Raw genomic sequence first — 12,827 nt, forward strand, 5'->3', positions numbered from 1 at the left:
GCGAGGATTGGAAGCATCACCCTGCGTGTGGGTGGGGCGTTTGGCCACCGGGTGCGTAGTGTGGCAGGCGGGATATCGGACGTTACGCCAGGAACAATGGTGCGCGAGAGCGCCGCCGCCACGCGCGGAGCGAGCGCCTGCGGCACACCGCACACTGAGCGGAGTCCAATCGGCCCGAGGCGCCGTAACGGCAATGAATGGATGAAATGGTTTGTGCCTGCAGCAGGCACCAATCCCAGCATAAGACCACGAATCACCACTTATGGCATGAGCCCCCTCTGGCAGTGAATCTGTCGGTCCATGAGTTCGATTGCATAAAACTGACACCACGATTCACCACAAAAGCAAAGATATATTTACAGTTTACACAAAGACATTACAGAGTAGCATCCCACATGCGGAGGAAGCACGCCATATTTACAGTGGTTCCTTCCCATCAGCTTTGGTGGGCACACAGACGTAGCAACTAGCATGTAACATGAGACTAATGTGCGTATTGCACAAGCTTGTTCTTGCAAACTATGTACATGGTGGCCAGCTCTAAGCGGGCACTTACAGTTGCAGGTCGCGGCGGGTGCATATCACCATATTATTACTCTGGCCGCACGCTTATCAGGTTGGGAAGGGCAGACAGCTGAAGCTTCTTGATCTCGTTCGCCGTCACCCTGCAGGACTCCAGAGACAGGGAGCGCAGGTTCTGCAGCGGCTTCAGGTGGTGGAGCCCCGAGTTGGACACCCGCGAGTTGGACACGTTCAACGAGACCAACGCGGTCAGGCCTGTGATTAGATGCAACTATTGAGACGAAAACAACTGATAAACGCATGTCGAAAGAACAAGCTTCAAAGAACATGTACCAGAGATCAGCTCTAGCGTTTTGTCCGTGAGGTTGCCGTTCTGAGACAGGTTAAGCAGCGTCAGAGCTTTCAGGTCCTTGATATTCTTCACTCCGGCATCCGTGATCAAACCGCCGCAGACCTCCAGGGATTGTAGATTCTTGAAATCTGAAACAGCGGCCAATCCATCACATTAGGTACTGTACTATGTTTAAAATGTAGAGAAATCCCTTGTTTACAAAAGGAAACAAATTCACAACTATAAATGCAATGCTAAGTAAGACGGTAACAAAGAATTGAAACGCCTCCCAGTAAGATAAGCACCAAGAAACGCTGCTTTCTTTTTCAAGGCTAACATAGTCACTTGGACCATCTTTTGAGTATGCACACTTACATCTGAAGCAGTTTGTACCAGAATCAGTTATGCGAGCTCCAAATAGGTCAAGGTGTGTCAATCCAATGAGACCTGCAGTAACCAAATTACTAAGCCATTATATGACCTGCAGTAACGGACTCTTTTAAGGTCCTCCATCTTAGCTTTTGGATCAAATAAGATGTGCGGTCCAAATTAGTTTGTTAGTATCCTAAAAAACTCCTTAGATAACCTATAACAACGCAACACATTGCCCACACTGGGAACCCCCATTACAATAAAATTTATATGTGACAAACAATCACCATCACCAAAAGTGGAAATAACCTAATCAGAGAAACAACACCCAAATGCAAACTTAATATAACTGCGTTTCTGTCAACAAAATTTCTTATAGGTGATAATATATTTTTTATTAAAAAAAGTCATAATATACCCAACTAATATGAGAAGCATACCTGTAAGAGCTCCTAAACCATTATCCGTGATTTGGCGATTGTCAAGATTAAGAGACTTCAGTGAAGTCAAGCCAGAAATTTTCTTCAAACCAATGTCAGTAACCAACGTAAAAGAGAGATTGATGCTCTGCAAATTCTGCAGACCTGCAGAAACAGAACAACTTAAGAACTTATTTTTTGGAGAGATGAGAACTACAATATATTGATGCTTAAGAATTCAGACGTATGATGCATCATCCTAGTGTAACAATTTAGAATTGGAATTAGCATGGAGCGTATGGCTAAGAAACTTTTATTGAGAGCACAAATCAATTTCATCAAAGGCTGCAGCAACAACAGTGTAAACAAACAAGCCAATACACTATCTAAACTGCTCAAGTAGCAGAGATTAAAAAGAAAAGAGAATTAAAAAAACAATTGCCAATACTGGTGGCATTTGTGCAGGAGCTTAAACAAACCATTGAGATGACGAAGTCCATTGCTCCCAACTTCAGTGTCTGAAAGCTCCAGGCTTTTTAGCTTCATGAGTCCTACAGCACATCAAGATGCAAAGATATATCAGCAGATGCTTTGCAACAACAACAAAAAAGCTCAAAATGTCGTAGTTAACAGTGAAAAAAGTACATCAATCCCAAAAGAGATTTCTGCAGACGAACAAGGATAATAACCACAAAAGAAAGTTAAAAAGCAACACTATATGCCATTTCAGAAAGGTAAGTTATGACTTACTGGATGAGTATGTTTATTCAGTGGTTCTTTGTATGAACTTTTCTAATAAAACACCAGGCAAACGAGGTGACAATAAGAAATGCCACTGCAATTAACAATTTATCAGGGCATCGAAAAACTCACCTTTCAGGTGTAATAGGCCCTCATCACCAATCTTGCATGAGTCCAAGTTCAAGCACTCCAAGTTGATCAAATCTGGAAGGAACAAAGGGCATCAGGAAAAAGATGTATCCTCATTATGCATCAATTAGCGTACAATAAGTTGATAATGCCATAATTCTGATGTACTTCTAGAAGGATCAAAACAAGAAGCGTGTGCTTCCACTAAATACTGTACTTATAGCAAGTGAACAAAATGCTATGTCACAGAGTGCTTGAAGATGCCAATCTAGGCATGCCTCTGCTTTCATCTTATCAGCATTACTTGCGCATGACAGAAACAGTGCACTGATTTATTAAGAAAAGTTTCGGTTATTTTTCTTGGATGATAATGGTCAGGTCATATGGAATACTGCAGTAAAATGCTTTACCACGAAATATGCAACATGGTTGCTTCTTACATATAAAATATATAAAGATAAAGAATGAATAATCTTTACCTTTTAAGTGAACTAAACAGGCATCAGTAATGTGGTTGAACCCTAAATTTAGAGCCTTCAATTTGACAAGACCTGCAAGGTAGCCCCAGTCAGTGAGCTAAAAAAAGGTGTAGCCTCGCAGGAAATGGAAGGGGGTTGCATACACAGCTAGCTTGCAGCAAAAACGGTATAAGCATATATGTTTGACAAGATAGTAGGTGAACTGAGTAGAGATATATTGAGAATCTACAAATTGAAACATTAATCTAGCCAAGAAAAATGAGGAGCCATTTTCCTATAACAGAGGATTGAGTTCACCAAAAAATCATTAATCCGCGTAATGTTTACCTTCCAAGTTCTCACAGCCTTCATCGTATATGCCACACCGACTCAGATTCAACAAGGCCAGGGAAGCCAGTTCTGAAATTAAGCATGACTGTTAATGAAGTTTTGGTACCCAAGTGGCTGACTTGCAACTGTTTATGTAAACATTAGTGAGTATCACAATCCAAATGGGTACTACTTTAGAATCCATCACCAAATGTGTACACATAGGGCAGAGAAAGAGGACTAATATATATAAATTAGTGAGTAATCCAAAAACTACATGGTAAGGTTAGGCTTCATAAAGGAGCACACCCTTGTTAAAAATAAATGCCTCCTTCAGTCAACAAGTTTCCTTTGAAGGTAATAATAGAATGAGATTGTGTTCGTCATCTCAGTAAAGAAGGAAAAATTCTATCATGCTGTATATGTAGCAGAAACTTGACCCTACAGTAGCTAAAAAAGCACTTATCTATTCTGACACTTGGAAATTTTTTGTGTTGTCTATTGACACATGCAACTCTTATTCAGATCCCTAATCATTCTCTTATTGAAACATATGTAATGGACTACTGTGTATGTCTATATGATTGGTGGCACTGTCACCATTCAATGGGCAGTGGACAAACCTACAAGGGCTTCTCAAGACTAAATAAACATTTTTGCAGAAGTGATAATTGAAGGCACAGTACGCCCAGGAAAAGAAACAAAACCTGATATAACCTCTAAACAAGCTGCAGTTACTGCACAGCCCTCCAGGTTTAGGTGAGCTAGCTTGGATAGACCTGAATGAAATGAACCAATAATATGAAACATGAGCTAACTTTAAATGAAACATCATGTTACTAAATAATTAAAAGCCATGAGTTAGTAAAAAAAAATCATACAAAAAGAAGAGCAAGTAACTTTGGACAGTTGAGCCCACCAAAGTAAAACAAGAACCAAACCTTGTAGTGAAAAAATGAAATAAACTTATTCTTGTTACTTGGAGTTACCTCTCAGGTAAGAAACACCAAAATCAGAGATTTTGCAGCAAGACAGTTGTAGCTCTCTCAAATTTGTAAGATCTGCAGAAGGAAAATTGTATTTTATTAGCCTCGGAGATCATTGTGTTACTATATACTGGTTTAGACTTCACACCAGTCAGCTAAGGAGAGATGATACCTGACAAATACTTCATATCTGAATCTGTGATGCAATTACAATATCTCATACTCAGTTTTTCCAGTTTTTTCAAGCCTGCAACATAAAATTCTGTTATTGCATCCAATGAAATTTAATTGTGCATTATTAATCATAAATGAGCTGAATGTGAACCAATAGGTTCATATAAGTTAAATCTTTTTTTTCCTTTAGTGACTAGAACATGCAAAGATAAGCATCATGCATGTTGGGACACAAAAAGGGATCCAGACTATCCAATTGTCTTGGCAACAAACAGTAACTGGTGCAGCTAAGTCTTCCAATCTTGCAATAAATAAGGTAGTGGTCTACTCATAAGTCATAACTGACAAGCTTAGAGAGAAAAGAACACCTTTTAAATGAACAAGCCCACCATGAATCTTTAGGCATCTCTCGAGGTCTAAGTTTACCAAATTAACTAAGTTTGCAAAGGCTTTTGCTCCTTCAGAAGTAACAGCAGCACATTTTTTAATGCTCAGCGATGTCAAGTTTGAAAAGCCTGCAAAACTAGGAGGTATATCATATCAGAATAACGGAAACAAGATATATCAAAGTTGACACCACAATGTCATATAGATGAAAGTAAACTCAGCTGTTGTGCTATCATCGTAACACTGACCTGACAATGTTTTAAGTCCACGTTCTGAGATTTGATCACAGTAATCGCATGCCAAACTTTGCATGCTTGAGCAATCTTTAAGAAGATTCAATCCACTATCAGTTACATCTGAGCAAGAGATGTCAACAGATAGCAAGGATTGCCCTTGAGAAGCCACTACTTCCATCCAAGCATCCGTCACTCCAGGGTAATCTCCCAGACAAATATCCTGATACAAGAGATATCCCAAGTTAGGTCCTGTTTGGCGTAGCGCACAACAGTAAGCTTAAGATTAGTCTATACAAGCCCTTATAAAACCAACGAGAAATGTCTGATAAGATGTCTTTCCTCATTCCCTAACAGTAGATGTCAAGGACTGATTGATTGGAACAGTGACGAAACATCCTTGTTCAGATTCCACAGGCAAGGCAAAGTCAATTTGTTTAATACTCATCAAATTTTCACACAATGGGGAAAAATCCTATTGATTATGTTCACCCAGAGTTGTGTGCCAAACAAGAACAGAAGCATCACCTGCAAAGCGCAATCACGAAAAGCTCCAAGCGATGCCTCAGTGAGGCAGCTCCACTCCACCAGCTCATTGAATATCTGCTGACTAAGATCCCTGGGCAGCAGCGAGAAATCAGAATACATACTCATGTCCTGCAATCACCCCAGCAAGTCAGTCAAGAACAGGCACTCCTTCAGGCTTCTGCAACCTCAAGCATACAGCACGGCAAAACTACCTCGCGGATTTTGGCCACGCACAGCTCCACAAGCGACGGGCACCGCCCCGGCACTGCCCCCTGCGCCCTCCGGTGCGCATCGGAGCTGCTGCGGGACAGCGTGTGCAGCAGCCACTTGAAGCTGCCGCTCTTAGAGAACCTCGCGCTGTACAGATCATCCTTGTCGACCAGCTGGCCCTTCTTCCTCGAGCAGACGCTGCCCATGGCGACGGCGGGGCGTGCAGTGAACACAAACCAATCACTTTTGGACGGACCCAAAAGTGCACATCACGGTATGGGTTCTAGCTGATGACAGTGCGATTCTCATCACCCATCCTCTGCCTGATTACGACCTGGGATTGGCTGCGCTTTCTTCGTCTGCATCCTGCAGGAACCATCAAAACGTCATATGATCTTGACTCTCACTGCAACTCCTACTGCAGCAAGCAAGCTCACATGGCGTAGTAGCATAGCTAGACTGGATTTATCCAAGCAATAGTAAACCCACCCGCTTAATCAGTTCAGTCTGCAACTCACGCAACCGAGCCTCTTACAATCACACGGTGCCAGTCCCAAAGGCAATAAAACGCAACAGGATTCGGTTTCAGAAGGTAAACGAACTAATAGTTTATCCTATCACAGCAAAATCAGCGATCAACTACGGAACAGAGCATCAGCCCTGGGAGCGTACGATCGAACACACAACCCCCCCCCCCCCCTAAAAAAAAATAAAAACTGATAATAACTGCATCGAATGTTCTACCCAGAAATCACCAAACTGACGGGGGACAAACACAAACACTACGAGAGCAAGGTGGGCAGATCAACAACCGTCAGAAATTCGCACCAAAAATTGAGGGATCAAAATTGCCCGATTGGGTACGGGATTCTCACCGGAAATCCACCGAAACCACCGAACCCAGGTTTAGCCGCGGATTAAAGTGATGCTAAACTAGCGCTTAAAAAATCATCACAATTATCTAAATCAATCCAAGTCTCCGAGAGAGAGGAGAGAGAGAAGGGAGCGAGAGGGACAAGAAGGGAGGGAAAGGTGGAGAAGAATGGTTTATCGCGAGAACCCAAGCAGCGGGTGAGCTCCACGTGTCACAACTCCAGACTGAGCTTGTACGCTCTCTCTCGCGGGCGTCCCAACTGACACGTGGGGTATACAGTAAGTTGGCCCCTCTGTCAGTGAGTAAGGTTGGCGGGTGTGTTGGTGACTGATAGAGACGGGGGTCGGGGGCACAGGGAAGTGGAGAGGATAAGGCAAAGGAGTGCACGGGGCGCACGGCAGCACCCCCGGGTTGTGCTGCCGGTTTTGTGGCCCCAAGACTGCTGCTCCGTCCTGCGGCCTACACGTGGGCCCCGCGGTTTTACTGATTCAGTTATGATTAGATAGTAATTAATTAATGTTGGCTTGGTACGACTTGTACGGTTATAACTAGTATGTACGTCGCTTCCTACGTCATGCTCAGCTCAGTGGCGGATGTAGATGGAGGCTCATTCACTTCTTCCTCTTTTTCATGTTCTCTTCTCTTTTTCTTCTTTTCCTCTCATTTATAATAAATAGTTATTAGGGAGCTTAAGAGACTACGTTGGGTAAGAAATACAGAGGGGCTTGCATTCACCCTTGGCCACTCCTCGCGTATCAACTTAGTTGCAAAGGCTACCAAATTGTACACTCATATTGAACTTTTGTACAAATGTGTTAAGTTGCTTACAAATGATGTTTCATAAGTGATAGCAACATTCTGAAAACAGTGAGATACATGAATCCAAAAAAATCGTAAGGGCTCTAGGTAACAAAAGGATAGTAAAAAATATGCTCACTGATACACTCGTGAATACATTTTGTTTTCACCACAACACACAACACCATTGAATTCAAATAGGACTCTTGTGGAGAGCAAAATAAATGCTATAGATCATAGTTAATGGTCTAATATTCTTATACTTTTATTGAGGGTTGATCCCTGATAATATGTCTGAGTATACCGACCGATGGAAGCGTGATCAACATTTTCTATGGGTGTGTGTGGATGATGAATTTAAGAACATAAGGTATTATCCATGTTTAGGCCTCTCGTGAGATGACAGCTTTATGTCATGTGTATTTTCTTATGATAAAAATTAATTTGGTTACTGAAATAGTTTTGTGTCTTACAAGTCCGATCTTCTCTCTTTTATAAAGTAGGAGGATAAATATATATACAAACAGTACATACCAGAACCATATCCATCCCATTCATGCCAAAAACTCATATCATTAGACCATAATTAGAGAAAGTGGGCATACCCGATCCGCCTGGTCGTCTCGTGTGTCCAGTCCCATCAGCCGCATGCCGTCACGCCTACTTACGAGGCCGTCGCACCCGTCTGCAAGGCCATCCCCCGACATTAATTGCTACGGGATGGGCCACTGCATCACTGCACCACTGCGTCACCCATGATCTTGTTCGCCGAAAGGAGGTGCATAGGGAATGGAAACATTTGAGTGAGCAGTATTAAATGAGATTAGACTATTTAGATAGATATCTGTCCTACGACTAGCAATGGCTAGTTGTGGGGCTTCCTTCCATGATCAGGGGACTGGTCGTGCAAGCTCTGCTTGCTGCATACGGTGGAGTTAGCTTTTGATAATATCTACTGTCAGCTCGCCTCTGCTGGGTGGGCCTACAGAATAAGGAACATCCTTATTCTTTACATTGACAGTAGCCCTCAAGTTCCCCTGGGATATAGGAGACTGAGTGGTTGTAGCGAAATAGCCCTATTAGATCATAATTGTGATTTTGGTGATTAATAATAATATAGTCGATGGGACTAATATATTTGTCAAGAATATATATTAGTAGATCCCATGGCTGCAATACATTAAGAAAACCACCACAGCTAGGACAAAAGTTTGGTTGAATTGTATAAGTCTCAGGAAAAATAACTGCACCGGAAGGTCTGGTGTAGAGGAGATGTGAACGCTGGAGTGTTTTTTTGTCGGGTGTTTTACACGTCAGATGATTCGAAGATGTGGAGATATGAACGCCAGATCATTTCTGAGTTGAAGCTCAAGGATGGTACACGCCGGAAGGTCCAATGGTCGGTTGTGTATACGTTGGAGTATACGCTGGAGCAATTGTTGCAGAGAGGATTGCAACAGTGGGAAGACCGAAGGACTACATGGCGGAAAGTTCGGTGATTGAAGTATGCACGCTAGAGAATTTGTTGCAGAGAAGATGTCAAAGTTCGGTTTTGTGTAGTTTAACACACCGGATGGTTTGGCAATGAAGCAAAGTAACACCAGAGTATTTTGCACTGAGAAAGGCATGGGAAGGCTCATTTGAACACGCCGAAAGGTCCGGCGATGGAGCTGGTGAACACGTTGGAATATCTGATTTTCACAGAAGTTTTGAGTGGAGTTCCAACGGCTAGTTTTGGAAGATGTATACGCTGAATGGTTTGGTGAGTACTATGCTGTCTACACCGTAACATCCGACGTATGCAAAGAATTGAGTCGTTGGGGCAACGACTAGTCTGCGAGATTGAGGCTATAAATATCCCTTCATTCAGTCATTTGAAGGTGATGGAGTCCAGAGAATCCGATATACACTTGAGGAGACATCCAAGGCATCAAAGTGCTAAAAGTTATCATCCAATGCGATTAAACACAAGATTAGAGAGTGATTAGTACTTATTGGCCTAAAGAGAAGTGTTACTGGGTGCTGCAACCTAGAGAGTGAATCAAGGAGTGATCGAACCTTGTACTGAGAGGTACGTTCTTGGAGTCTTAGTGACTCGCCAGTAACTTAGGGCTTTGGTGGCTCAAGCTTGTTGACCGTTCGACTTGGTTTAAAGCGGCAATAAGAAGCGTGTACAGGGACGTGGATGCCCTTACCTTGGTAGATAAAACTTTAGAGTAAAGACGGCATGCAACCGACCGAAAGAGAGGTTAATGACAAGACCTCGCCTTGGTGGCTTGGTTGCTCATCGTGCTTGAGGTCTTACCTTGGTGTCTTAGTAGGTCAAGAGTCGTAACTGGAAAATTGTTGCCCCCTTTCTCCCTGTAAAGCACTCTCTCCATTCCTCCCTCAAATCCACCCACAAGAACTTGGATTCAAGGTGAGTATGTGGCACCATCGCGATCCTTAGCTCATAAGCTTCATATCCCTCCAATTTGTTTGCTCTTTTCCAAAGGATTCGAGCTGATTTTGATGTCTTTTGGTGTTTAGGGTTGAAACGTGAAGACCACCGGATTTCTTCATCTCCCGAGCAAGTTTCCTCTGTTTTCTCCTTCAGCCGACGGTCCTCAAGCCCGAAAAAGCATCTTGGGTGAGTATCCTAGGCTCTCATGGCATGGATGCACAAATTAGTTGGTCAAAATCTAAGAATTTGGAGCTAGCGTTGAAGTTCATGAGTTCTTGATGTTTTGGTAGCAATAGCCAAGTTTGGTCGATTTTCGGCTTTGTGTGTGGTCCTATGCGGTAGAGGAGGTAAAGATGATGCTCTAGGTCCAAATCCCTACCTCAAAGGTCGCCGGAATGGTCGCCGGCGAGCTCACCAAGTTTCCCCGACCGCATAAAGCAGTCTGACCGCGTTTCTTGGCAGTTTAACCGCCGTTCCAGGGGTCCGACCGCCCCTTGGGCCGGTCTGACCACCAGAACCCAAACCTCTCTGCACGCCGGCGGTCTAACCGCAGTCACTCAGGTAGAACCGTTTTCAACATAGTTTATTGTTGGCTGAAATTTGTAAAATTTATAATAAATTCTCTTTAGCTCCAAAAATCATGAAACCATTTTTTTTGGTTTCATAATAACCTCCTCTACCTGTTAAAAATATCCCTAGACATTAAATAGTTAATAAATTTCTGAAATTTATTAATTAGGTTGAGGCTTCGTTAATTCACCAGTAATTATTTACAAGTACAAAATTAGCGAAACCAATTTTTCTACTCTTCTTATGACTTGTTCTATCTAGAAAAAATGTTTTGATACATTATAAGACATAATTTTATAGCATTTCATCATATGCATTTTTATGGCATACATATTTGCACTTCATTCATACTCATCATTGCACGTGTTCTTCTTTAGTGAACAAAGAATCGAAGCGTGACGCGGGTGTGAGCGAAGGTGGCAGTGAGCTCCTGCATTTATGTGAATTCTGTACGGGGAGTGTCAGGCAAATCCAAAAGCAGTAAGGCAAGCAACTAAGCATATTGTACCTTTGTTCAATTGAATGAAGTCTAAAATTTATTAACTATGCGTATGTATGTTTGCATGTGTCGAGTTGAGATCAGGTACAAGTGAGTAGATCCTATGTTAAATGCATTACTTCTACCTTGAATTGTTGTTCATCTTTTCCTTGTCACCTTGAGTATGTTGTTGGTGTCTAGATTACAAGTTAAATTGAAATGCTTAACAAGGCATAAGTCATTTGGTAGAAGTCAAGCAGTGAATTGTTTCATCATTTGCGAGCACAGGCATTATTTACTTTCGTAATGATCACAATGTTGGATATGGGTTGATGATAGTTAGATGAGTGGTTGAGTATGAGACGAGATGTGGGCAGTGCTAGGGGTGTTATTTGCTCCGGGGGAAAGTCCTCGGGCAAGCCAGGAGAGGAACCCGAACATCACAGACCGTTTGCATCATTTAAGCACCGATCGTCGATGTAGTCGGCTTTAGCACTTACCTTACTCATCACATGCCGATCTAATAGTAAGATGAACCGAATACATCTGTAGTTGTGATCATTTGAGCGTGAACATCGATGGTGTGAGCGAACAGGCTTGTAAGAGGTGTAAGTTTGCTCCGGGAGTAGTTTTAGGACCTCCGCGTCGAGCGATGCATGATCCAAATGGTTGGGGCTTATTGTGAAAGGTTGTCATAAGTACCTCTTATATGGATCTATGTGGTCATGCAAGCCGTATGGTCCTCAAGTCATAAAAACATTTCGAAATATCGCACTCTCGCTCTCGGTCCATCTGCATCGGTCGTGTAGTTTTTGCTTGTGGTTGATGGTTGGATATGTGGGAGATGGTTAAGTTGGCCTTTGTTACATGTATGTTCATAATGATTTGGTTATTTATGTTTAGTTGGTTATGGCAGGATAGGGTTATATTGTTGTTGGTTAAGTTAATTACACATATCTATGTGTCTAGGTTGCTTACCGCTTATGTTTAGCTTAACTATGTGGTTTTTTCTTGCTAATAGCTCAATGCATAATCCTTGGAGTCGAGCTATATATATGTGCTCTTTATGGTTTAAGTCTTGCGAGTAACTTCGTACTCATGCCTGTGTTTCCAGGTGTTGCTGATGAGGAAAAGCCGGTGTTTGGCTACTTCGTGCCTGCCGATTAAGGTGGCGGGCAAGAGTAGTTCATCTTACTCTCGGAGGTCGTGCTTTTGGGGTGGAGTCTAACGGCATGTGACTCCACTCTCTTTTGTTGTATAGGTTTATGTTTCCGCTACGTAGATGTTGTTATCTTTTATTGTAAATTGTTAGAAATGGTTGCATGTTAAAGACTTGTAATATAAATATTAATTATTCGCTCTTTATTAAGCTATGTTATGATGTGTTTTGTTGAAAATGCATGTATTCCGACCTTGGACACAAAACACGTGCCAGGACTATCGGGATGATATTCTGTTTAATTATCGAGGTTGTGATTATGAATAATGATCCTCCTGGTGATTAATTAGAATATTATTTGGACGGTTTCTCACACTTGTGTGCCACCGATATCACAAGATAAAAATCTCTTATACCGAGTTTACTCTCTCTACCTTATTTATATTTCCGTATTTACATACTTGCAATTTACCTTCTTAGAGTAGGTTGCAAACCTTTTAGACGGACGAGTAGACACACCAGTAAACCTATAGCATATTTATATACAAATTGATATAGGTTTATCTTGCAAAGTTTTTAAAGTTATTAGTTTTTAAGTGTCCTAATTCACCATCCCTTTTAGTATGTCATCAATCCTCATAGTGGTTTTGCCACGTGGTCGTGGTCATGGTCTCGTTGTACCACT

The 12,827-nt window shown here is 42.1% G+C and overlaps 1 protein-coding gene across 2 annotated transcripts; it reads right to left on the reverse strand.

The window, feature by feature from the left end:
• Window positions 1–332: 332 nt before the first annotated feature.
• Window positions 333–6,865, reverse strand: LOC133924533 (F-box/LRR-repeat protein 3-like). Of its 2 annotated transcripts, none has more exons than XM_062370112.1 (16): window positions 6,696–6,865; window positions 5,823–6,186; window positions 5,611–5,739; window positions 5,098–5,305; window positions 4,831–4,977; window positions 4,461–4,535; window positions 4,292–4,363; window positions 4,010–4,081; window positions 3,321–3,392; window positions 2,994–3,065; window positions 2,518–2,589; window positions 2,124–2,195; window positions 1,666–1,809; window positions 1,229–1,300; window positions 856–1,002; window positions 333–777 (listed from the first exon to the last, which is right to left on the reverse strand). In XM_062370112.1, exons 2-16 carry the CDS (start codon window positions 6,024–6,026, stop codon window positions 593–595), a joined length of 1,743 nt encoding a protein of 580 aa, XP_062226096.1. In that variant the 5' UTR covers window positions 6,027–6,186; window positions 6,696–6,865; the 3' UTR covers window positions 333–592. The 2 variants fall into 2 exon arrangements, with proteins under 2 accessions (XP_062226096.1, XP_062226097.1); XM_062370113.1 differs by lacking the exon at window positions 6,696–6,865 and adding an exon at window positions 6,310–6,511.
• Between the last annotated feature and the right edge of the window lie 5,962 nt (window positions 6,866–12,827).

The sequence above is a fragment of the Phragmites australis genome, chromosome 7, assembly GCF_958298935.1.
Source record: "Phragmites australis chromosome 7, lpPhrAust1.1, whole genome shotgun sequence".
Taxonomy (NCBI): domain Eukaryota; kingdom Viridiplantae; phylum Streptophyta; class Magnoliopsida; order Poales; family Poaceae; genus Phragmites; species Phragmites australis.

What these genes read in the sequence shown, in the direction of transcription:
- LOC133924533 (XM_062370112.1), bottom strand. Translation starts at nt 6,026, where the DNA reads ATGGGCAGCGTCTGCTCGAGGAAGAAGGGCCAGCTGGTCGACAAGGAT. An exon ending in AGGCTGTGAGAACTTGGAAG is followed by an intron (nt 3,066 to 3,320) that starts GTAAACATTACG and finishes GCTACCTTGCAG; the next exon opens with GTCTTGTCAAATTGAAGGCT. An exon ending in TGGACTTCGTCATCTCAATG is followed by an intron (nt 1,810 to 2,123) that starts GTTTGTTTAAGC and finishes CTGTTTCTGCAG; the next exon opens with GTCTGCAGAATTTGCAGAGC.